This window comes from Paramormyrops kingsleyae, chromosome 16 (assembly GCF_048594095.1).
Source record: "Paramormyrops kingsleyae isolate MSU_618 chromosome 16, PKINGS_0.4, whole genome shotgun sequence".
Classification (NCBI taxonomy): Eukaryota; Metazoa; Chordata; class Actinopteri; order Osteoglossiformes; family Mormyridae; genus Paramormyrops; species Paramormyrops kingsleyae.
This window is the reverse complement of record NC_132812.1, coordinates 28200090-28223071: the sequence shown is the minus strand read 5'-3', so window position 1 is coordinate 28223071 and position 22982 is coordinate 28200090. Positions and strand designations below refer to the sequence as shown.

Here is a 22982-nt window from a genome sequence, read left to right as displayed (position 1 = left end):
TTAAATGGGAACATGCCACCTTAGCAGTATCATGTTTTAAAAGAAGACCTGTGTGTGTTTCACTGCCATAAAGTCAGAGCACAGAGCCAGAGATAAAGTCTCCTGTAACTGTTCCTCTTGTGCTTTGTTTGTCCAAAATAGGACATTGTCTCTCTCCCCCAGTGGTGAAGGTTGGGGGTGAAAAGAGCGACGTGCTCTGACTCTTACCAACCCTACACACGCATAATCTGTAAGGGCGTCCTGATCTACATTATTTTGGTACCTAGATCCAATCCAGTCCATTCAATATGTATTTCTGCCAATTCCTAGTACTCATCTGATTTTTCAATAAATATTTAGTTACTTACTTACTTTGCATGTAGCTTTTGGGCTACTTTGAGTTTCCAATTTTAAGAATTTCCATACGGCTGAGTTTGTAGTTTCAAGCCACTGAGGTGTGTGACAGAGCCTTACAATCTGTGCATCTGAAGTAAATTGGGTGGACGTGGGAAATTAAATAGTTCTGGCTTTGGATCAGGCTGTGGTAGCCAGTGCCGAACAATTAAAAAACACCTGAATGATTTATACCGCTGGATCCTGCAAGCTCAGTTCGGTGTGAAGGGCGACCTTTCTACAGATCTGCCGATCGATGACAGACACGTGCATCTGGAAGCAGCAACAATGTTTTCCACGACCTGGGCTCCATACCAGCTGTTTCTCCAAGTAGCACATGTGGTTTTCAAATAAGTCTGTTGCACCCAAAAAAAAATGCATGCAGAAAAAATGGTAGAATCTCACTCAATGAATTTCAGTAAAATACTATTTCCTGAGGTCCAAGAAAGGTTCTGCGACTTGTTCTATTAACAAAGTTTTATTAAATTCATGTCAGTTTTATCATTTTTAAAATAGGGCACTAATCACCCAGTTAATTTGAAGACAGAAATAAACATAAAGGGAGCCTGAAAAACAGATGCTCATAATCATCATGTACAGATACATGCCTTCACACACACACACACACACACAGACCTGTACTCATGTCTTTGTGGGGACCATCCATTCATTTCTATGGGCAAAACCCTAATCCCAACAATTACAGCCTTAACCCCTACCCGGCCCTAATCTTAACCATAAGTAACCAAACAAAATACAAGACTTCTGGCATTTTTAGTTTTTAGTTTTTGGTCCCCACAATGTAATGTATACCTGGACCAAACACACACACACACAGACATACCTACATATATTACATATATATCTCCTGCTTTGAATCCGCAGCGCAGGCGGTTAAACAAATCGTTTATCTAAGTATCATATAAATGGTTTCCACATCAGCTGATGATAGCTTTACTTCTATCCATAAGGCGTCCGTGGTCTTTATTTGGTAGCATCAAAACATTCAAACTTTTATTGCCGCTATCAGTTGAGGCAGTTAGTGCCTGTCAGTGACTTGGCATCGCCAGAGAGAATCGAGCTTCATCCCCAGGGATTAAAGCTCTGCCGGTTTTCCTCGGTCTGCTCCTGCAAGAGATACAAGTCCGGCACCCCGAGGCTGGGAAAACTATTTTAATTGCTCAGTCCTACAGTTTTCAGCCCCCACAAAACAATCTGGAGCAAGGCCGAGTTCGGCTGAAGACGGAAATCTATCTTCTGACGTCCCACTTCTTACCATCAGTAGCTCTTTAGAAGATCAGCTCTCTTCACACTGCTGGTTAACTGTCATACCACCACCAGTACCTTAACTGTCTCCTAAGACTACAAAGTCTTAACTGTCCTAACTGTTTAAGCATGTTCACTGTCTGTGATGTGAAATTGTGCTCTGAGAACTCACCTCCCATTGCTTCCTCCTGTGACTGTGAGGGATGTCGATTCGCCCGTCTATCTGACTGCTCCTTGATCCACTTTAAGTTAAAAGGGGAACAGGCAGGACAGCTGTTTTGCATGTTTGCCCGCAGGGAGCATCATCCAGACGGCTGTAAATAAACAGGCCGGCTGATCTTAAGGGATCCTGCTGGCTCTGCTGCACCAGATTTTGACACACCGTTTTGATTTGATCACGAATATGGTGTCTTCATTTTCACGGGGGCGTCACCTTACAAGATGTATGAGTCATCATGTCGTGTGTTTCGTCAAGCAAAGAGCTGTGCAGGATTTTAAATGTACAATCTCAAATATGAAATGCTGTAGGTTTTCTGCCTCCAGGGGAGGGCAGCCTGTGCCCCCCCCCCCACATAGGACACCAATCCCAAGCACATCACTGACATCACACATATGTACCTTTTCCCTGTGTGGTTCAGTGGGCTGAGCCTCTCTACCTGTAATCAGATAGTTGCTGGTTTAAGCCCTGCCTTGGTACATCTGTGGGTCCCTGAGCCAGGCCCTAACCCCCCCAGCCCCCTGGGTACTGCAGAGCAAGCTGGGGGAGGTGTAAAAACGAATTTCTCAATGGGGATCAACAAAGTGTCAAGTATTATATCTGTGACAACCCTAGTATTTTCACAGCATTTTACATATTCTCATAATGTTGTTTTTGTATACTTTTTTGTTTTACTGCAGGTCTTATCTGCTAATCAGCTACTTCAAACATAGCACGCAGCAGATCTGCTATTAACGTACCAAACGTTTCACACGCACCACGTTTTATGTGTAATACGGTAACATTAACATGCATTGATTGATTTTCATTGGTTTTCTAGACTGATGGAACAGTCCCTAACGCTCAGCATGTCTAACATGACTTGTATGTGAAAGTATCTGCTCTGGATAGACGGGGCCGGATTGAGAGCTTTAATGGCCCCCGGCCAGGAGCATGCATGCTGTCACGAAATTCAGAAACACATCTAGCATAGGGAAAATGTTACCTAAGCTTTTCAGTGAGTGCCATGCTAAAAGAACAATACACAATCATATTAAATATATGTGATATTAAATTGCATTAACTTGTTAAGAGGCATTCGTGGTTGGGTCATAGCACTGCTTGGTGCCCCCTGAGGACAAGGTGCCCCTGGGCACCTGCCCAAATGCCCATATGGTTAGTCCTGGGTGTGGAGGCCCTTTCTGTTGTCTTTAAACATTAACCCCACATGCACTCCGTAATGCAGCTGACTTGGCAGTGACCTTGCTGCTCTGCTCATTTCATCCTGAAAGCACCTTGTCCCTCAGCCATGCCTGCCGCCTCAGTAACCTGGGCCGCGGCGACGTTCAGATTAACGAGCTGCATCTCTCTCGGTTGCATAATCGCTTTATGCAATTACCCCGGTCCCTGCACATTACGATTTGCCTGTGGTTAATTTGCACGTCTCTTGGTAAATCGCACCGCTTACTCACCGCTGTACATAACTCAGAACGTGTGGCTGAGAAGTGACACCGCTGTGAGAGGGCTGGTTCTGCACAGCTAACCTGACGTCTAAAAGGAAGCGGGCCTTGGCTGTCAGGCCAGACGGGGGGTGGGGGTGTCACAGGTCAGGTGTTGATGAATCTGCTTCAGCAAACCCGCTGTGCTGTGAAATCCTTCAAGTCTGATGATAGGTGGCGCCATTGGCCAAAAGCATTGGATATTAAGGGGTTCTGCAGGGAGCTTCTCATTTTCTGCTCCAGCTAACCTATCTGACCTGAAAGCAACAAAGCATGAGTATGGAAAGGTAGCTAGCCAATCTGAGGCCTGGTTCTCAATCATGGAAAAAAGCTGAGCTCTGATTGGTTTGCAGACCTTTGTGGACCTGGTAAAGAACATCCAGTGGGTTTTGCTGCATTATTTGTATCCCAAACCCAGTTACCGCCGGTGCCCAGTCCTACTGGGAAGCTTCAGCCTCGTCCACGCTAAGTGTGTCTCTCTGCTAAGTTATGAGCATGCCTAATTGCCCCAAAAATCACTGCCCCTGGCCTACATTCTTTGAAGATAGTTGAGGTAAGGGCATGCCAGATGGTTCTCTGGAAGGGCCGCCTGATAGAGGATCTCCACCCCTGATCACTCCAGCAGCACCTGTACTATCAGTAGTACACCATACACTGGCATGATAAAGTACAATTTGCTGTTCACAGATCCAGATTCAAACCAAGAAGATCGACCTGAGTCATGTGACCTCCAAGTGTGGCTCCCTGGACAACATCCGCCATCGCCCAGGTAACCAGCGCAACTGCCTTAGCTGAGATTATGGCCTGCAGCAGCACCTACTGGCCTGAATGATCTTATCTATAGTGATATTTAAATCCAGTATCTGATTAACAGACCAGCAGAAGAAGTACAGTGTGTTCCTCCTGTGAAAAAGCTTTTCCTCTCACCCCGTCTCCCTGGCTCTGTCTCAGGTGGGGGTAACGTGCGCATCGAGAGCGTGAAGCTCGACTTCAAAGACAAGGCCCAGGCCAAGGTCGGCTCTTTGGAAAACGCTCACCACATCCCCGGCGGAGGGAATGTGATGGTGAGTGGAACTGTGGAGGCAGTTCAGATGACAAACTGCCGGGATATTAGATAAACTGGCTTACGTTGCTCAGGGTTACCAGGATCCTATACCAGGGAGCCTAGGGTACCAGGCTGGGGTACAAATGAAGAGGCATGTCAGTCTATCGCAGGGCACATATGCATGCAGACTCAGTCACACTATCTGGGTAATTTAGAAATACCAGTCAGATATTTCTACCTGACTGGTGCAGGATTCAAACTCCCAACCCTGGAAGTGTGAGGCAAGAATTTAAATAATGCAGAAAGATGTTACTGTTTTATGAAGCTGAATTCACTTTCGGTGAATGGTGCACGGTTGAAATCCCAGGGTCGGCAGAATGATGTCACTGTTGGGCCCTTGAGCAAGGCCCTTAATCCCCAATCGCAACAGGAATCGTCTGACCCTGCAGTCCCAAAAATGTACGTCACATTGGACGAAAGCATTTCCTAAATAAATAAAAATGTTAAAAAATATAAATGAAGGACATCTAAGCTGTTTTAGCTCAAAACCCCATTTTACCCTAAACGCGATGTATTTCTTTGCTATAAAAGAGGCAGCATGTAAGAGGAATGATTGCATGACCTTCAGTAGAAGCACATCGGATCAGGGAACTCTTTGCTGGGGAGGGATTTTACCTTTCAGGGTTTATGGAGTCTGGGAGTGGAGCTGTTTTGACAAGATCATACCATTCATAAAAAATAATTGAGGACGTGAAGTGAATTAAGGGGAGTGGCTCTGCTGTGGGGTCGTGCAGGGGTCATCGTGGGACAGAGCTGCATCTCAGCGGGACCTGGGCAAACGCTGACGCCTCTCCTGTCTGCCCTCAGATCGAGAGCCACAAGCTGTCGTTCCGCGACTCGGCGAAGGCCCGTGTGGACCACGGCGCAGAGATCGTGACGCAGTCGCCGGGCCGCTCCGGGGGCGTCTCCCCACACCGCCACAGCCACATGTCATCCTCCGGCAGCATTAACCTGATGGAGTCGCCGCAGCTGGCCACTCTGGCAGAGGACGTCACCGCCGCACTGGCCAAACAGGGCTTGTGAGCACCAGGCTCCGCCCCTTGCTGCAAAAACCCCGCCCACCCAGTGACACCCTTTCCCGCAGAAGCCGGCCGGCCTTGTTGTGCGGGAGAGGGAGGGCGGTCCTTTGGGTTTCGGTTACATCGGGAGGTGCATTGTGCGTCGTTTTCTTATTTTCTCTCCTTAGTTTGACTTTTTGTGGTATAGGTAGGTACTGCATCCCCAAACACTGATCCACGGTCAGTTTTTGGCTGTCGGCCTGGAAAAGTTTGAGTCAGAATTAGGAGCTGGGTGGCTGGCCTCGGTGCCCCCCCCACCCTTGCGTCATGACCGTCCCGACGCAGTGCTGCGGTTTCCGTGCAGCACGTGTTGCTCTGCTCTGTCTGTGCATGGACAACAGGTACAAACACTCATCGCCAGCCGCCTTTCCTATAAAGTCACACTCATCTGACATCGACTATCTATCCTATATATACAGATATATGTATAAATATACCAGGCTTCTTGTCAGCAACATTGCCGCAGTTAAAAATATGGGAGAACACCTCAAATTCCTGTTCAATTGCATTATTGCAGGACTTAGATTATGTTATGATGCGCATGTGTCAATTATAGTGCAAAAGAGGTTATTTTCTAAACAGAACGAAGGATTTTACTAAGTTATTTCCTAAATCATCGACCGCGATGAAAACTTTGTGTTTTGTAGACATTAGTGATTATGTTAGACTTGTTGATGACTTGTGATGATTTCGAGATCACCTGGGGGCTTCGGTCTGCCTCCCAAAGCGACAGCGTTCTTTAAATAATCACTGGTGTGTGTCCGAACGGATCTGCCGCCAGATTCCGTGAGCCCGCTGGGAGTTGTCCACTGTGAGTTAACCTGGTGTAAGTTACAGATTTCCTGCGATTACTGGCAGAGCCTCGCTGCTCACGGGTCAGGTGGCTGGACACCGAAGGGTTCTGAGTAATTAGTCAACCACGGAGCGTTCAGACCTTCACGGCCTGACGCAAAGTGTCATGACAGGGCAGTCAAAGTGGACTGAAAGTACAGCTGAGATGGCAGAGTGTGCAGTCATCTCAGAAGGTGTGTTGAAGTTATTATTTATATTCTATTACTGTTCAGTTTAGGGAGCAGCTGTTCTGGACAACAAACCTGCTCCATACTTGTGTCTATTCCAGTGACATTAGATTGCTAGATTTGTTTTGTGTATATATTTAGGGTTAAAAATAAAAAAGGAACATTAAAAAAGCAAACAAAAAAATAAGTCACGCTCACCTTGCATCTGTTTGATAAAGTGTTATGGTATATTTTCCTGTCACCATCTGTGGTATTTGGGAATTCCCAATGTACGGTCTGCTATGGTGTTCTCCTGCCCTACCCCCTGTAAATGTATTTAGGCGTTCATGTAGATGTTGTGGTCTCCCCTGTTGAGACCACTCTGATAACATGTGCTTTTAAAAATAACCACAATAAAGACAAAACATCAGCATGATATACTTTCTGGAACAATCCAAAGTACTGACCCACTTTTCTTTTTAGTGCCAGATGTTTTTGTGATGCAGAATGATGGCCTGAGTTGTGTGTGTGCCTGTGTGTGTGTATGGGCATGTATTTATTACATTGTAGGGACCAAATGTCATAGAATCCTGTTATCTTGACATTGTGGGGACAATTTTTTTGTTATATAAAAATGTGTGACTGCAGTCGAAAAACTAAAAATGCCTTGAATTTTGTTTGTTTATTTATGGTTAAAGTTAGGGCTGGGTAGGGGTTAAGGCTGTAATTGTTGGGATTAGGGTTTTGCCCATAGAAACGAATGGATGGTCCCCACAAAGACATGAGTACAGGTCTGTGTGTGTGTGTGTCTGTGTGTTACTATGTGATGTGACTTTTATACCACACATGAAACCTGGTTTAACAAACACATCCAGAAACAAAAGCACACGCATGCACATGCACACACACACACCCACACACACACACACACACATGCGTGTGCATACCCATAAGTCCTCTAGGAAAGACATGCATTGTGTGAGGTTGCGAAGCTCACTGTCCCAAAATGCACTGTGGTAAATCTGTAAGTGGTTTCCAGAGATTGCTGAATGAGAAAGGGGTCTGTTTTTCCTTCAGCTGATCATTCTGCACCGAAACACGTAATTAGCAGCCTCTTACGCCACCACATGCTCGTTAGGTGTCCCTGCAGCCATGCGGACCAGCCCCGCCCACGGGCAGCCTGATCACACGGATATGCTTTGGCCAGCACTGCTGTCCTACATCCATGCAGGTTGACGACGCCTAGCGCCTGGACGTGTGTGACAGCACTAAATGCTAAGTAGAAGCAGCCTTCTGCATTTACAGATTCTGCACGTAAGAAGAGAGTGAGCAGTGAGCTGTAAGTGTTTTGAAGATCTTAAAGATGTGAGTGATCAGGCAGAAATACCAACGCATGTGCAGTTTCTTCTCCGTTGTCGTTTCAGTTGTCCATCAACCTACATAGAAGAAAATAAAGACAAAAATAGTCCCATTGTTACTGTAGTTCTGCGTTCGTGTCACTTATCGCTTGGTTAGCAGTTAACTTAAGCACTAAAATCACTAATGTTTCATACGCTAGCAGGAGCAGCCCAATGCACTCCTCGCTTGTGATACACTGAAGCACTTGAGGCAGGCGATGATCGTTCATTATAGAAGCGGCTTTTGATCTGAAAGCGAATACCGCAAAAGCTGACCGAGGAAAAGAGATGATTCTTGTTAATTCAGGTCCTTTAAATAACACTGAAGACACATTCCTTGCAGGTCGTTTCTTGATTATGGATTAGCAGCCTGCAGTAATGCAGTGCTTAGACTGGGAATAACGATGACCGACAATGGAGGTGGCAGTGATATCCATAATGAGATGTCTGAGTAGGGTCTTGATAAGCCTCCACCCTCGCCCCAGGAGCTCCGCCTTCCACTGAGCGCGCAGGGCGTGATTGAGTGGAGTTGAGCTGGCCCTGCCCCCACCCTGGTGCTCGCCAAGATAATTCACACCTCTCCTTCGCTTCGTGAGAACGTGACGAGCGACCGAATCCTCCCTGCTGCCGTTTGTCCCCCGGCCCCCTGCTCCTCCTCGCAGAAGCCAGGAGCCGGCCTGCCTCAGCAGTATCTCCTCGTGCTGTTCAGCTTCTTCTCAAGCATTCTGCTCTCCTGTGGATTTCAGAAGAACCTGAAGCTGCAGCAGGTCTTGGTGGTGTGGGGGGGTTGTGTGGTGCTGCAGGGCACACTCAGTTGATGAGAGTAGTTCTCATGCACTGCTCACAGTCTGTGCAGCTAATTTGCTGTTTGTGTGGATGTTCAGTCAAGCTGTTCTAAACACTTTTAAAAATCAACCCGTTTTGTATCTATACATAAATTCACATTAAATAATCAAACAGGAACAAAGGGAAAATATAATTGATGTGATCATTGTCGTCTTTTCCCGTTTAATAATAATTTATAGGAATAGTCAAAAGAAACTGGAGAACACAATTTCACATGAGACTATGGGAGACAGTCACAAGTTGATGGTTGGAGGCTGTTGACACATAACTATGGCAGTCTTATTACGGATCGAGAGTCAGCGGAAAGGCAAGTATTTTAAAACGTGGATGATATAGCAGCTTAAGAAGTCGGTAAAGCTGACTTCAATGTCAAATCGCGAAGCTTTTATAATAGATATAGGTTTTGTCAACAGCTCATCCAAATGGCAAAAACGGCCAAAAAAAGCACCTGTTGGAGGGTATTTAGGGCTTAATGAAGGGCCGACAGCTTGACATTCCCCCCATTCCCTGCGAGTCTGACTGACGGGCGGGCAGCTGCCGTACTGCGTCTTTAAGCCGGTGGCTCTGGCGCTGTTCGCGGAGGGAGGTGCTGAAGCTGGAGATCCGCCGCCGCCGCCGAAGCCGCTCCGCGTCTGCAGCCATTTTCCGCATCCCGGGCATCACCTGGACCGGCGGTCCCGAGCCGAGGGGAGCCGAACCGGGCCACGATGGTTAAGAGGAAGAGCTTGGACGACCAGGAACAGGAGAGCAGTAGGGGCATCCCTTTGCCGATCCAGACCTTCCTGTGGAGGCAGACGAGGTTGGTATGGACGCGGCTGATAACAGGTGTCTGGAGAGAAGTGGCTGCTGCGTGTTCGGCATCGGCCAGCGGGACCTGCGCTCACCTCCGGGGGAAGGTTTTAGTCCGGTAAAGCGGAGTAAAAAGCGCTCGGCCGGTGCCAGTATTGGCCGAATATTAGCTCCGCGGGTTTCGCACATCCTGACGGAGATGTCATCTTGTGCTCGGTGGTATACTCATACATATTAAAAATGGAAATAAGAAATATTGCGATTGATTTAAATGGTCTGATTTAACAGATATGTTATTTGGCGAGGAGAGACGTGTGCTGTCAGTGGACTAATGCATTAAAATGCAAACATGAATCCCAAAAAAAGAACACCGGGATCCGGCGGGATTAAACACACTTTTACTGGTGTTGTTTTGTCCTTGAGAAAAATGAACTTCCGTCAGGCGTAGGACAGAGGATTTCCATGGCGTTCTGCACGAATTATCCGGGCATGAGTCGGTGGGCATTTAGAAAAATGTCAGTCACATCGGTTTTGCACGAACCGACAGTGTTTGTTCTCCTGTTTGCAGCGCGTTTCTGCGGCCGAAATTGGGCAAACAGTATGAAGCCTCCTGTGTGGTAAGTGATGATTTAAAGCTCGCCAGTGTGGCTGAAAACCCCAGTTTGCTGACCTCACCCAGCTCCTGAACCAGTAACGGGGAATTACGGAGTTAACTCTTGTGATGTGCGTGCGTGTTTCGAAGCTGATTAAGAATTGACTTATTTCCCTGGGTGTATTCTCTTTTTAAAATATTATTTAGTGTTTTAGTGCTATTAAACACTTATCTGAAATGTACAGTGACGTTAATCTTCCCTCCCAATAGTCCTGGTATGGTTCTAGTTAGCATAGGTGGGTTTAAGCGCATAACTTTGGGTTGGGGTTTTGGGGGAGGGGGGGGGGGGTTGTATTGCCTGGTTTGGCTTACTGGGGGGGTTACAACCCCCAACCCCCTCATAATGTATGCCAGTGTTTGTACTATAGATCACAAGAATGAGATGTATTAAAGACAACTGGAAATGGACCAGTAACGGGAGCCAGTTTTAGTGACAGTGATACAGTAAGATATGAATAATGAGCAGCTCCCTCATAATAACTGCTATCAGTACATTGATTAAAATGACAGACACTAAGATTGTGTCATTGAGGGCGCAAATGTACCCATTTTATTAAGTACACCTGCTTATTAATGCAAACAGCCTGTTCCTCAAAGGATGAATCTCGGGACGGAAACACAGTCTATGAAGCTATCGGACTGGGTCAAGAGGCTCAGTTACTGTGCGGCTAAGCTTTAGCGGCACCAAAGCGATTTTAAACGCGGCGTGATTGTCGGTGACAGACGCGGCGGTTCCAGCGTCTCAGAAAGAGCCTCCTGGGGTTTTTCACACGCTACGGCGTCAACATTCTCGAGTCGCATCTGGGTCCAACCCAGCCAAGGCCGCAATTATAACATATAATGGAGGGGACATGTTCCCCCCAATATTCAGATGTGCTTACAATGTTCCCCCCCAATATATATTATAATTATGGCCTTGGTCCCCCCCCCCAATGTCGACTCCATGGCGATGGCCTTGGTTCCAGCACTAAATGGCCACTAAGAGTACATTTTAGAGTGCTTCCTCCTATTCATGTTACTAGCAATGTGGCTTGACACATACCTGTCGTATTTCATCACGGAGACTGTGGATTGCAGTAGATCTTCTGCCAGGCCCTTTTCAGATCACCCCCCTGACCTCTCATTGACTCCAACCCCCCCCCCCAGTCCTTTGAGCGTGTCCTGGTGGAAAACAAGCTGCACGGCCTCTCGCCGGCCTTGTCCGAGGCCATCCAGAGCATCTCCCGCTGGGAGCTGGTCCAGGCTGCACTGCCTCACGTTCTCCACTGCACAGCCATCCTGCTCTCCAACAGGAACAAGCTGGGTACGCAGCCGACCCCCCCTCTATGGGGGACCTTCTCTAGTGCTGCTGCAGCAGAATATGTCACATTGACCGCTTCCTACTGTCATCCTTTAAATAACACTGCATTTGAAGGCACATATATATTTTTTTTCTCAGACGGTTTATAGATTTATTAGTCTTTTCTATAGATTTATTTTCTTTTCATCTTGAAGGTAATTCTACGTTAGATGTAAAAAGTGCTCCTTTTTGTACGATCATGATTGCTCTGCCTCTCCTTTGTGGTCAGGGCCTCACCAGAAAGGCACATGTTCCGTTCCCAGGGAGCTGTGCCTCTTGTTATTCTTTTGGGATGTCAGGATGACTTATAGCCTCAAACGCTTGTGAAATGGCCTTTTCTTCCAGAGGGCAGCAGTAGATTAAAGATATTATTAGGTTAGTCTAGTAGACCTGCCCCAAAACTAATTAATATTAAGCCCGTGTCGTGACCTCTGACCCTTAACCTCTGCCCCTTGACCCACCCGTCCACCCCCAGGGCACCAGGACAAGCTGGGTGTGGCGGAGACCAAGCTGCTGCACACCCTGCACTGGATGCTGCTGGAGGCTGCCCAGGAGTGCCACCAGGAGGCAGGCCTGGGCCATGGCTGGTCGGGCAGCGGAAGCAGCGCGTTCCTGCAGCCGCTGGGGAACCAGGGCTCCCCGGGAGGTGCCCCCCGCTGCAGCGGCTCGCTGGACGAGGACGAGCATGCCCGCGCCAAGTTCTTCCACAAGAGCATGGCCACCGTGGAGCTCTTTGTCTTCCTCTTTGCGCCGCTCGTCAACCGCATCAAGGTCCCGCCCCCCTGTTCCATCCCTGGGGACCGCCTGGTATTGATCTGTGTGGATGGGGCTGAATGGTCTCGTGGTAGAGAAATCGATCTGGCTCCCACTTCTCCCACTAACTGGCAGTGTCAGATTCCCGTATAAAACGGTGATGCCTGGGGGAATCAGTTTATGCTTGGTGACGGATGGATGGTGCTTAGCTGGCTCCGGCCCCATAAACACTATCCCAAATCATCAAGGGGAGGCAGGAATTCCTTTAGATCAGTCGCCCACACGGCGTCCACAGGAGGGCTCCCAAAATATGGGGTCTGGGCGTGAAATTCCGTGCCGTGTGCCAGAGGATGTAGATGGGGCCTCGACACATTCAGGGAGGTGGAGCTGCAGTGCCAGCCTGTTTCTGCCACGAACTCATTCGGGTGCCTTACGGCCCCACGGTGTGTCCCACAGGAGTCGGACCTGACCTTCCGGCTGACCAGCGGGCTGGTGATCTGGCAGGCCATGTGGGAGCACCGGCAGCCCGACGTGCCGGCCTTCTCCGCGCTCATCAAGCCCGTGAGGAACATAGTGACAGGTGGGCCGCCCCGGGAGCCGGCACGGCTGGGGACGTCCCCCGCCGTTCTGTCCCTGAGCTGTAGATTGTTCTGTTGGGCCGTGACTTGCGTATGCAGGAACCTGTGTGTGATTTTAATTAGAGGCCTGTGCATGTGGGGCTCACGGTTGGGCGAAATCTGCACTGGGGAGCTGAAAGGTGTTGAGGCGAGTGAACACAGGCGTGTGAAACCCTCTTAAAACCCGCTCGTGTGTCAGTGCTTAATGGTGTTTTGCATGCGCCCTGCCATTGTGGACACCAGCCATCTCTCAGCCTGTTGTGTTTGTCCTCTGCAGCCAAAAGGAACTCACCACCCAATAACCAGTGCAGCCCCGGTGGTCCCAGTAACCCTGGTCCAATGGTACGTGCCTCCCAGCCTTATGTGACCATCACCCATCTCCTCTGGGATGCTTTCTCAAGGGGACGGTTTTTTTTAAGGCATTGTTAGTTATCCACTGATTAACTCTTTTGGTTTTCTCAGGGTTTCCAGGTGGTGTGTGAAACCAGCCAATCAGATTTCTCCCCTGTGCTGACGGGCAGGCAGAGCTGTCGACGCGGCAATTCTGTGGAAGGAGGCGGGCCTTCACAGCAGCTTCCCCGGGACAGGGGGGTGGCGCAGAAGAAGTATGTTGATGAGCACTGAAAAAAGCACATTAACCGGCAGTGCCGAGTAGGAGACTGATCTCCATCTAAGCTGCTTGTTCATTAGATTCTATGTGTGGCAGGTCTTTCATTTCAAATTGATTCCTGAGTAAGATGGGGACCCAGGCTACCTCCAAGCCCCTGGTTTCCTGGTGTCTGGGTGAGGGTGGAGGACCCCGCACACGTCCAGCTTGCTGGCACTCCCGAGTGCGACTCGACACGCCCCAGGCGCCGATAACGGGACCCACACCGGTTTTACCGGCGAGATAATCGCGCGGAAGTAATCGGGCTTGTTTTCTTGCCCGCTTTCGGCGTCGAGAGCTTAGCGGAGCAGGAATCTAACACAGCTTAGCGCTCGGCTCCTGCTCTCCGCAGATATTGCATCATTTATGACCGGACTTGCAAGTATGGTAAAGTATCGCATGCGTTTTTGTCGCAGATTAAGTATAAAAAGCACATGGTACGACGAGCTTGTGTCAGTTCTGCCTCGAGGGCCTTCAATAAGCCTTTTCTCAAATCCATTTATTTGTGATGGCAGATGAACTGGGGCTGATTCCACTTTCTAATCCCGTCAGACGGCAGTTAAAGATGTCTGACGCCCGGCCTCATCTTGTAAAGTCTGCGTTCCTTGTCTCTGCTGTAAAGTTAAAGGTCACGTCTGCGGCTTGCTGTGTAGCCGCCGTGTTCGGAAGTGAGGATGAGACTAGAACAGAAACGGAACCAGTTCAAAGTCACCGAGCCATTCATTCTGGCCTGCTTGCAGTAAATCGGGGCTGTCTCTGGGGTCCACAGAAAAACGACTCCTAATAAGCTCAGAGTGGGAACCAATACCATAACGTCATTATGACTAAGCCCCTCCTTCACCTCTAATTCCATATCTGCACCTTAGTTTCCACCAATCAGAGGAAGGAGATGAGCACAGAAAAACTGCTCATTAGTGGAGTGAAAGGAGAGGGCGACTGCTTCTCTCTGCTGAAGGGCTTCTTCCTTGGAAGTCCCGGGACCCAGGGGACAGCAGGTCTCTTCAGACAGGCTGAATTTGTTAATGACTTTGGAGGAGCAGGAGTCAAATGTAATCACACCGAAGATATGGGAGAGGGTTGGGAAGGAGCTGAAATATTAATGCTGAGAAATGCAGCTCCAAGGAGCGGAAGGGCTACATGGACTAGAATTAAGGCCTTCATCTGTCTTTTAATATGATGGCCTTCTTTTTCCTTTATTATTAAGGCCTAGATTTTTCTTATCGTTAGTGCAGAACAACAGTTCTGTAGAGCTGATTAGGGAGGAAGACAGCCAGGGAGAGTAAGGTAGGGCTGTGTGAGGCAGACAGACAGGCAGGGTAAGGTGAGGCTGCGTGAGGCAGACAGACAGGGTAAGGTGGAGTTATTTGAGGCAGATAGATAGGCAGGGTAAAGTGGGGCTGTGCGTGGCAGACAGACAGGGTAAGATGGGGCTGTGTGCCCCAGACAGACAGGCAGGGTAAGATGGGGCTGTGCGTGGCAGACAGACTGGGTAAGATGGGGCTGTGCGCCACAGACAGACAGGCAGGGTAAGATGAGGCGGTGCGTGGCAGACAAACAGGGTAAGATGAGGCTGTGCGCCACAGACAGACAGGCAGGGTAAGATGAGGCTGTGCATGGCAGACAGACTGGGTAAGATGGGGCTGTGTGCGTGGCAGACAGACAGGGTAAGATGAGGCTGTGCGTGGCAGACAGACTGGGTAAGATGGGGCTGTGTGCGTGGCAGACAGACTGGGTAAGAAGGGGCTGTGTGCGTGGCAGACAGACTGGGTAAGATGGGGCTGTGCGTGGCAGACAGACAGGGTAAGATGAGGCTGTGCGTGGCAGACAGACTGGGTAAGATGGGGCTGTGTGCGTGGCAGACAGACTGGGTAAGATGGGGCTGTGCGCCACAGACAGACAGGCAGGGTAAGATGGGGCTGTGCGTGGCAGACAGACAGGGTAAGATGAGGCTGTGCGTGGCAGACAGACAGGGTAAGATGAGGCTGTGCGCCACAGACAGACAGGCAGGGTAAGATGAGGCTGTGCGTGGCAGACAGATAGGGTAAGATGAGGCTGTGCGCCACAGACAGACAGGCAGGGTAAGATGGGGCTGTGCGTGGCAGACAGACAGGGTAAGATGAGGCTGTGCGTGGCAGACAGACAGGGTAAGATGAGGCTGTGCACCACAGACAGACAGGCAGGGTAAGATGGGGCTGTGCGTGGCAGACAGACAGGGTAAGATGAGGCTGTGTAAGACAGACTGGCTTTTCCTGCTTCCCTGATTAATGCAGCACGCACTGACAGCACAGCACTGCAGATCTGAAGCCGTCATCACTGGCAAGCCGATGACGCTGGTACGGTCGCCACGGCAACCTGGCTACAGCAGGACACCTGACATCATTCAGAATGCGCAGACACGTACACTGGAGTGGGGGCGGAGCGCGTGTTTCACAGCATGCTGCCTCCTCTCCATCTGAAGTGCAGAGGCATCAGGCGCTCTGCTCAGATATGCCGAACACGGCTGCGGTCTGACAGCGTGACCTTCATTCCTGCACCGTGGCGCTGTCTCGCAGTCTCTGGCAGTGCCGCAAGTCCTGCAACAGGATCTCCAAGCATGTTCGGGCCGCTCTAATTCCCATTCCCGTCTCAGCTGCCTTCATGTTTCTCCTCCAGAAACATTATTATATTATTAACTGTGATGTATCACACATTTCAGCTCAATGAATTGTCAAAAATAATGTTGCCATCATATTTCTCATTTATTGTTTCATAATATTGTAAGCATACTTGTACTTGTACGGAAGTACTGGTATTGGACTGGTGAATTGGACTTTTTGTGGTTGATGATGAGCATTAATGACAGAGTGTGTGGATTTCAAAATCTGCTTCGTTTCGTGCGATTCAGATGGATCAGCGTCCATATGGCACAATTTGCTGTGTTTTCACATTGACAATAAATTGTTGTGCAAGTCTCCCATATGTATCTGCTTCTGAGAAGGAACAACATCATGGCAATAATCAAGTTCAGGATTGGAGACCAGCTCAAAGCAGCTTCATGCCCGCAGGTCCCACGGCGGCCTTCCCATGATGCAGCGGTCCCGTTACGCCACCTACTTCGACGTGGCCGTGCTTCGCTGTCTGCTTCAGCCTCACTGGACTGAGGAGGGCGTGCACTGGGCTCTTACCTTCTACCTGCAGCGTCTCCGGCAGATCCTGGAGGAGAAGCCGGAGAGGCCGGCCGAACTGCATGCCACGCCCCTGCCCCGCCCACGTAGCAGCTCCATGGTGGCCACTGCCCCCTCCCTGGTCAATACCCACAAGACACAGGTAACGAGAGCAATGGGAGGTCAGGGAGACACGGGGCTTCTACAGCCAGGCGCTCTGGTTTCACGCTACACGCATTTTACCGTTTCTTTATGAATCCACCCAGTGACCGGGTGGATTCACCACGTTTCCAGTGGCTGTTGCAGGCAGTTTCAAATAACAATAACAACAGCAATAATAAAAAAACTTTATTTATATACCACTTTTCATACATAAAATGCAGCTTAAACTGCTTCATATATGGGATTAAAATAAGAAACAAAGACAACAAAGCTGTATAAAATATGCAATTAAGTCGAAGAAAGTGCTGGAAGAAGAAATGAGAGTCTGAGAATAAAAGTATATAAGCAAATAAACTTAGTGAAATGTCAATAAATAAGCAAAATGAAATAAATAAGTATAAAACGATGGTAAATTTTGCGTGTGGGACACTGACTCCTCCTCTTCCGCCCCCCCAGGACATGACCCAGAAGTGCAATGAAGAGGAGAAATCTTTGAGCTCTGAAACCTTCTCCAAAGTGTCCTTGACCAACCTCCGGAGACAGGCCGTCCCTGACCTCGCCTCTGACCTGGGCATGAACATCTTCAAGAAGGTATGAATGTGGCACCTTCTCACACAGTTCCACCTGCGTATTAGTCCTGGAGATCATGGAACCTGGAAAGATCATAGAGCAGACCTTCTTGCTTTCGGTCTGTTAGGAGCCCGGAGGAGAAGCATTGTTTCACTGATCCATGCCGGTTCTCCCCACTCAGTTGTGCTGGGTGCTCGTTGCATTGAGTAGCTGATCTTCCTCCTCAGTTTAAAGCCAGGCTTGTCTTCTGAGGTGCGTAACAAAGGTCGGCTCAATCTCCTTCCCTCCCCCAGTTTAAGAATCGGCGCGAGGACCGGGAACGCAAGGGCTCCATCCCTTTCCACCACACGGGCAAGAAGCGACAGCGCCGTATGGGCGTGCCGTTCCTGCTGCACGAGGACCACCTGGACGTCTCACCCACACGCAGCACCTTCTCCTTCGGCAGCTTCTCGGGCCTGGGGGATGATCGCAGGGGCCTGGACCGGAGCGGCTGGCAGGCTACCATAATGGGTATGGTCAAGTGCCAGCAGTATAGTGTAATCGTTAAGGCCCATTGGATCTTGGGGGTAAGGAAGCCTGTGTGCCTGAAAGCTCATTCACTTACAAGTCAAATCAAAATGAAAGGCCTACGCTCACCTCTCCCCGTAGCTCTGAGGCTTAGCAACTTATTAAAAGGGAAGAGGAGGGGTGGGTTTTTCTAATGAGCCAGCTGGCTTCGCCTTGTTTGTCTCCGGTTGCCTTGGTACCTGTTAGATAACTCGGTGAGTCAGCGTGAAAAGTAGGTCAGTCCATTGTGCGAGTAGCACCGTGGGACCATCGCAGCTCCGCTTTGGCCTGATGGGCATATAGAAACATGCCAAATTCAAATAAACGTTCTGAAGGTTGGTATGTTTACGTGAGTTCGCTTTGAGAGAAGGGATTCAGACCCCGGTGGTTCAGTGGAGAGCTCTGTTTCCTCATGTTTGGGGGGTTTGAATCCCACACTTTCAGTGTGTGTGTGGAGTTTACATGTTCTTCCCTTGTTGCTGGGATTTCATTCTGGTTTTCTCCCATAGTTTAAAGCATCTATAAATCACCCATAACGTATGATTGTGTGTGCATGCATGTGTTTCCTGTGGTGGACTAGCAACCCATCCAGGGTGTACCTCCATCCAGTCCTCGGACACCCCGAGACTGTCCGCATTTTTGCTCCTTCCAAGCTCCCAGGCAATCTCGAACAGATATTAGGCGTCCTTGATTAGCTGGGAGCTGAGAAGGAGCAAAAATGCAGACTGTCCTGGGGTCCCAGAGGACTGAGTTAAGATGTAGTACCTCAGTCTTGTGCTCTATGCTGCCTGGGATAGGCTCCACCCCCCCCCCGGCACCCTTTAATAGTTAAGAGGTTAAGAGGTTATAGAATAGATGGGTCAATGGATTAGAAACTGGTTTGCTTTTGGATCCTTTGCCTACCAGTTGCCTACCTCTGGGCCATGAACGGTGTCCTGAATGGTCCCTGTACCTGCTTGTGCGCTCTAGGGAAATTCACAAGGCGGGGCAGCACGGATGCGACTGGAGACATGGACAGTTTGGGCGCCAAGCACTCGCACTCTCACCACACTCTGCTGAGGGACATGCCCGACCACTCCAACAGCCACAGCGACAATACCGTCAAGGAAGGTAAGGGGGCGCCGTGACGAGAGAGGCAGCTCTCTGCGTAAACTGGAACACCGTAAAGCAAAATAGCAGTTCTTATATCCTCTGAGTATTTTCAGTTTAACATCTGAAGCAGCCTGATTTTGTTTGGTTTCTATGGCCCCAATATATGCTGACTATTTAAACAGACATATCAAGGCTGAGCTGGATGTGGAATCAAGATCAAAGCTAGAGTACAGCTCTGGGCTTTTTCCATCCACTGAAACCTTTAAAGAGGATGATGAATTGATAAGTCAGGCTAAAGGCAGCTCAGCAGGACGCTGCAGACTGTTATATGCCTGCAAGCCCAGCGGGGCCCAAACGGGCCCAACGGAGCCCAACTGAGCCCAAGCTCAACAACAAACTCAAGCCAGACTCATGCTGATTTTTTCGTGCATCGACCGGGTTTGGGTCAGGCTTGGGCTCCTTACCTAGTTGTGTTTTTGAAACATTGCGTTTGAATGTATGTTCATTGCGTGTGCATGAGCCTGCAGAACATCACATTGTAAAGGTTGGTGTCAGATTTAAGTTGGGCTCAGGCTCCGGATAATATTCGGACTCGGATCAGGTCGAGCCTGAATGCCTTGGGCTTAGGCCGAGCTCAGGCTGGCATATCAGGACAGCGCAGGCCTACTGACGACAACCCCCTCAACCCCCATCTCCTCCATCCTCCAGTGCGTTCCCAGATCTCCACCATCACCATGGCAACGTTTAACACCACGGTGGCCTCTTTCAACGTGGGCTATGCCGACTTCTTCACGGAGCATGTGAAGAAGTTGTGCAACCCGGTACCAGCGGCTGAGCTGGTCAGTGAGCCTCTGGCATGTGCCAACCTCCCCCGCAGTCTGACTGACTCCTGCATCAACTACTCCTGCCTGGAGGAGGGCGACAACATCGACGGCACAAACAACTTCATCCTGAAGAACGGCATGCTGGACCTGGCCGTGAGTGAGACCCCGGCAAGGGCAATCTCAAATCTTAACTACTTAGAACTACTTAGTGGTCACCTGTGATCTGTGTGGTATTGGGTACAAACCTAACATGTTAGCACCTAATCTACAAACTAGCCTGCCTCCTTGATTTGGTCCTTCTTGCAGGCCGTGATGCAAGCGCTCTACGCGGTACTGACCCACGATATCAGCTCGCGCATCTGCGACGTGGCCCTCAACATCATCGAGTGCCTGCTCCAGCTGGGCGTGGTCCCCAACGCCAGGAGCAGGTCCACCCACATGGAAGACAAGGAGAATCATGAGACGCGCACCAAGGAGACCGCCGGCCAGACCGCCACCACCTCCCCGTGGGCCGTGCCCGGGGTCGCTGCGGGTGCACCCGCGGGGGGTGGCGGGGGTGGGGGCGGAGACGGCGGCGGAAGCGGAGGAGGAGGTGGAGGAGGTGGGGGAGGCGGAGGAGGCAGTGAAGATGAGGCTAAGAACAACAAAGAGAAAGAGAGCAAGGTGGGTGTTTCCTTCAGCCCTCATTAAATCTGCAGTATGGAGCTGCGTTACTCCCGTTAATCACCTGTCAGTGGCCCCGAAAATAGCCGCAGCCAATATGCACATGATCAGGCTGCGTCAAACGCCGCTGCACACAGACTGGATGATCTCGCCTGGCAAAGTGTGCAGAAACAGCTGCGAGTAGGACGAGGGACTGATAAGAAGGGATAGATAAGTATCCTAGTGTGTATGCATTAAAAACAAAGAGCCCCTATCAGTAAAGATGACAGCCTTAATGTTTCTGTTCAACATCTATTGTCTTTCCACGTTTTATTTATGTGGTGTATGTTCTCTGCCAGGGCGATGTAATCTTATCTGAAAATCAAAGCACCTTTTCATACAAACGATTGTAGTATTGATTTCAATATGTAGTAGCTGCTTGTTATGGACTGGCTATCCATCCAGGGTGTTCTCCCGCCTTCCGCCCTTTGCCGTTTGAAATGGCTTCACCTCCCCCCCAGCCCCCATCACATGACCCTGTATTGGACAGGCAGCTGGAAGATGGATGTTTTATACATGCTTCAAAGGCTAAAAAATATGGGTTTTTTTTTTAGTTCTGTCGATCAGGCCACTTTGCCATCAGGATCTTCTCTGCAGGGTTTCAAGCTGAACTGAACATAGGCAGATCCCGAGTTAAGAAAGTCTGATTTATGGACAACTCATACCGAGGAACAGACTGCCGTAAAGGCTATTCAATTAAACATTTGGGTTAAATACAATGTATCTTAATAAGGAACACACTCATTACTTTGTAATGCTCATGAAAACATTGCATGGCTTCAGCGGTTCATCAGCTCACGGTACAGTACAGCATGTAGTTACTTTTATTATCACTGTATAATAATTATTATTATTATTAACTATATTATTTTTCCAGCTAACCTCCAAATTCGACTTAAAGACTTGGGGAACGGATCTCATTCACAACCTGGGGGCTGCCTGTCAGATTGACAGAGCATATTGCACCTCTAGGCTCAAATTTCTACCACAGTAAGAGTTTTCGCCTCCCCCCGTACTTTCAGGAGGGTGCCCCCCCACTGAGCACGCACCGGCTGGCCCTCACCATGCTCATCAAGATTGTGAAGTCTCTGGGCTGCGCGTACGGCTGTGGTGAAGGCCATCGGGGGCTCTCAGGAGACCGGCTGAGGATGCAGGTGACATGCTTAGTGTGGAGGGTGGCAGTGGAGTATAGCTGTGGGTTATAGATCATGTGGTATGACTGTGGAGTATAGATGATGGAGTATACATGATGTACCGTGGGTACACAGTATAGTTGATGGAGTTACATAGTGTGTGGGTGTGGAGTAATAGTGGCTGTAGGTTATAGATGACGGAGTATACATGATGTGTTGTGGGTGCGGAGTATACAAAATGGAGTATACATGATGTGTCATGGGTGTGGAGTATATAAAATTGAGTATACATGATGTGTTGTGAGTGTGGAGTATAGATGATATACAATGGGTGTGGCAGAGATGTAATCTTTATACTACATTCTTTTCATGGTTAGCTGCTTTGAAAACTCTCTCCTTTCACTAGTAACTACTCTTCCATCCGTTTCAGGCCCAGAGTTGCCTAACCCGGCTCTACAAGTTGGACAAGATGCAGTTCCGGCAGACCATGAGGGAATACGTCACCAAGGACTCTCTCAACAACGTGGTGGACTTCCTACATGCTCTGCTGGGGTTCTGCATGGAGCCCATCACAGACAGTAAGGGGATGTGTGTGTCATACCGACATGTAGCACTGCTGTTTTAGAGATAATACCTTATATGTATAATTCCTTAATGAATTATTTAAGCAATACGAGATTGAGTGTTTTAGTTTAGCAGAAAGAAAATTCTGAAAAAGAAATGTCTTAAAAACATTCTGAAACAAGGCACTTTATATTCCACAGAATTTATAATGAAAGAATTTAGCAGTTGATTCTCTGCTGGATATGCGAATATAGAAGATGGATGGATGGATGGATGGATGGAGCCAGTAGCTGACAGTAAAAACGTCGCTGGTTGTAGGCTGAGGCTGAGCTGGCTCTGAAGGCAGTTTTTTGTAATATCTGGCTGCTTATCATGCGTTTCCAAAAGTCATTAGGGACATTAGAGGCAGAGCCCAGCAGACCCAGTGACATCTGTAACTGGTCTTCAGCCCCACTGGCTGGAGAACTGGTGTCCTCCATGATACGCGCCATTCTGTGCTCATGTTTTACATTTTGATATAAAATGGCGGTTTACGTTTCCATGCTTTGGTCAGATAATGAACACTGACAGTGAGCAGTGTACACTGGGCAGACTGTAGAGGAAAAAAATAAGCTCAGGCAATTCTAGACCCTATTTAGGAGGGCATCACCCACCCTATTTTTTGTCTTAGTCCCGTCCTGCATTTCTTTAGATTGAACGTTGCAACCCTACTG

The 22982-nt window shown here is 49.0% G+C and overlaps 2 protein-coding genes across 21 annotated transcripts in view; both read left to right on the top strand.

The window, feature by feature from the left end:
- Positions 1-6953, top strand: part of map2 (microtubule-associated protein 2) — a 79533-nt gene extending 72580 nt beyond the window's left edge. For all 8 annotated transcript variants that reach the window (XM_023837780.2, XM_023837777.2, XM_072700802.1 and 5 more), the window contains 3 exons: positions 4021-4102; positions 4285-4397; positions 5246-6953. In XM_023837780.2, the coding sequence (XP_023693548.1) occupies positions 4021-4102; positions 4285-4397; positions 5246-5461 (411 nt within the window). In that variant the 3' untranslated portion in view covers positions 5462-6953. The remainder of the gene's footprint in view (positions 1-4020; positions 4103-4284; positions 4398-5245) is intronic.
- Positions 6954-8582: 1629 nt separating this feature from the next.
- The window catches only part of unc80 (unc-80 homolog (C. elegans)), a 51083-nt gene continuing 36683 nt past the window's right edge, over positions 8583-22982 (top strand). For 5 of the 13 annotated variants that reach the window (XM_023837755.2, XM_023837751.2, XM_023837754.2 and 2 more), the window contains exons 1-15: positions 8583-9536; positions 10095-10143; positions 11325-11481; positions 11993-12324; positions 12727-12850; positions 13165-13229; positions 13350-13492; positions 16578-16839; positions 17295-17429; positions 17702-17918; positions 18924-19064; positions 19755-20023; positions 20177-20533; positions 21595-21726; positions 22136-22283. In XM_023837755.2, the coding sequence (XP_023693523.2) occupies positions 9445-9536; positions 10095-10143; positions 11325-11481; positions 11993-12324; positions 12727-12850; positions 13165-13229; positions 13350-13492; positions 16578-16839; positions 17295-17429; positions 17702-17918; positions 18924-19064; positions 19755-20023; positions 20177-20533; positions 21595-21726; positions 22136-22283 (2623 nt within the window). In that variant the 5' untranslated portion in view covers positions 8583-9444. The remainder of the gene's footprint in view (positions 9537-10094; positions 10144-11324; positions 11482-11992; positions 12325-12726; positions 12851-13164; positions 13230-13349; positions 13493-16577; positions 16840-17294; positions 17430-17701; positions 17919-18923; positions 19065-19754; positions 20024-20176; positions 20534-21594; positions 21727-22135; positions 22284-22982) is intronic. The other 8 variants (XM_023837760.2, XM_023837762.2, XM_023837761.2 and 5 more) reach the window with 3 other exon arrangements.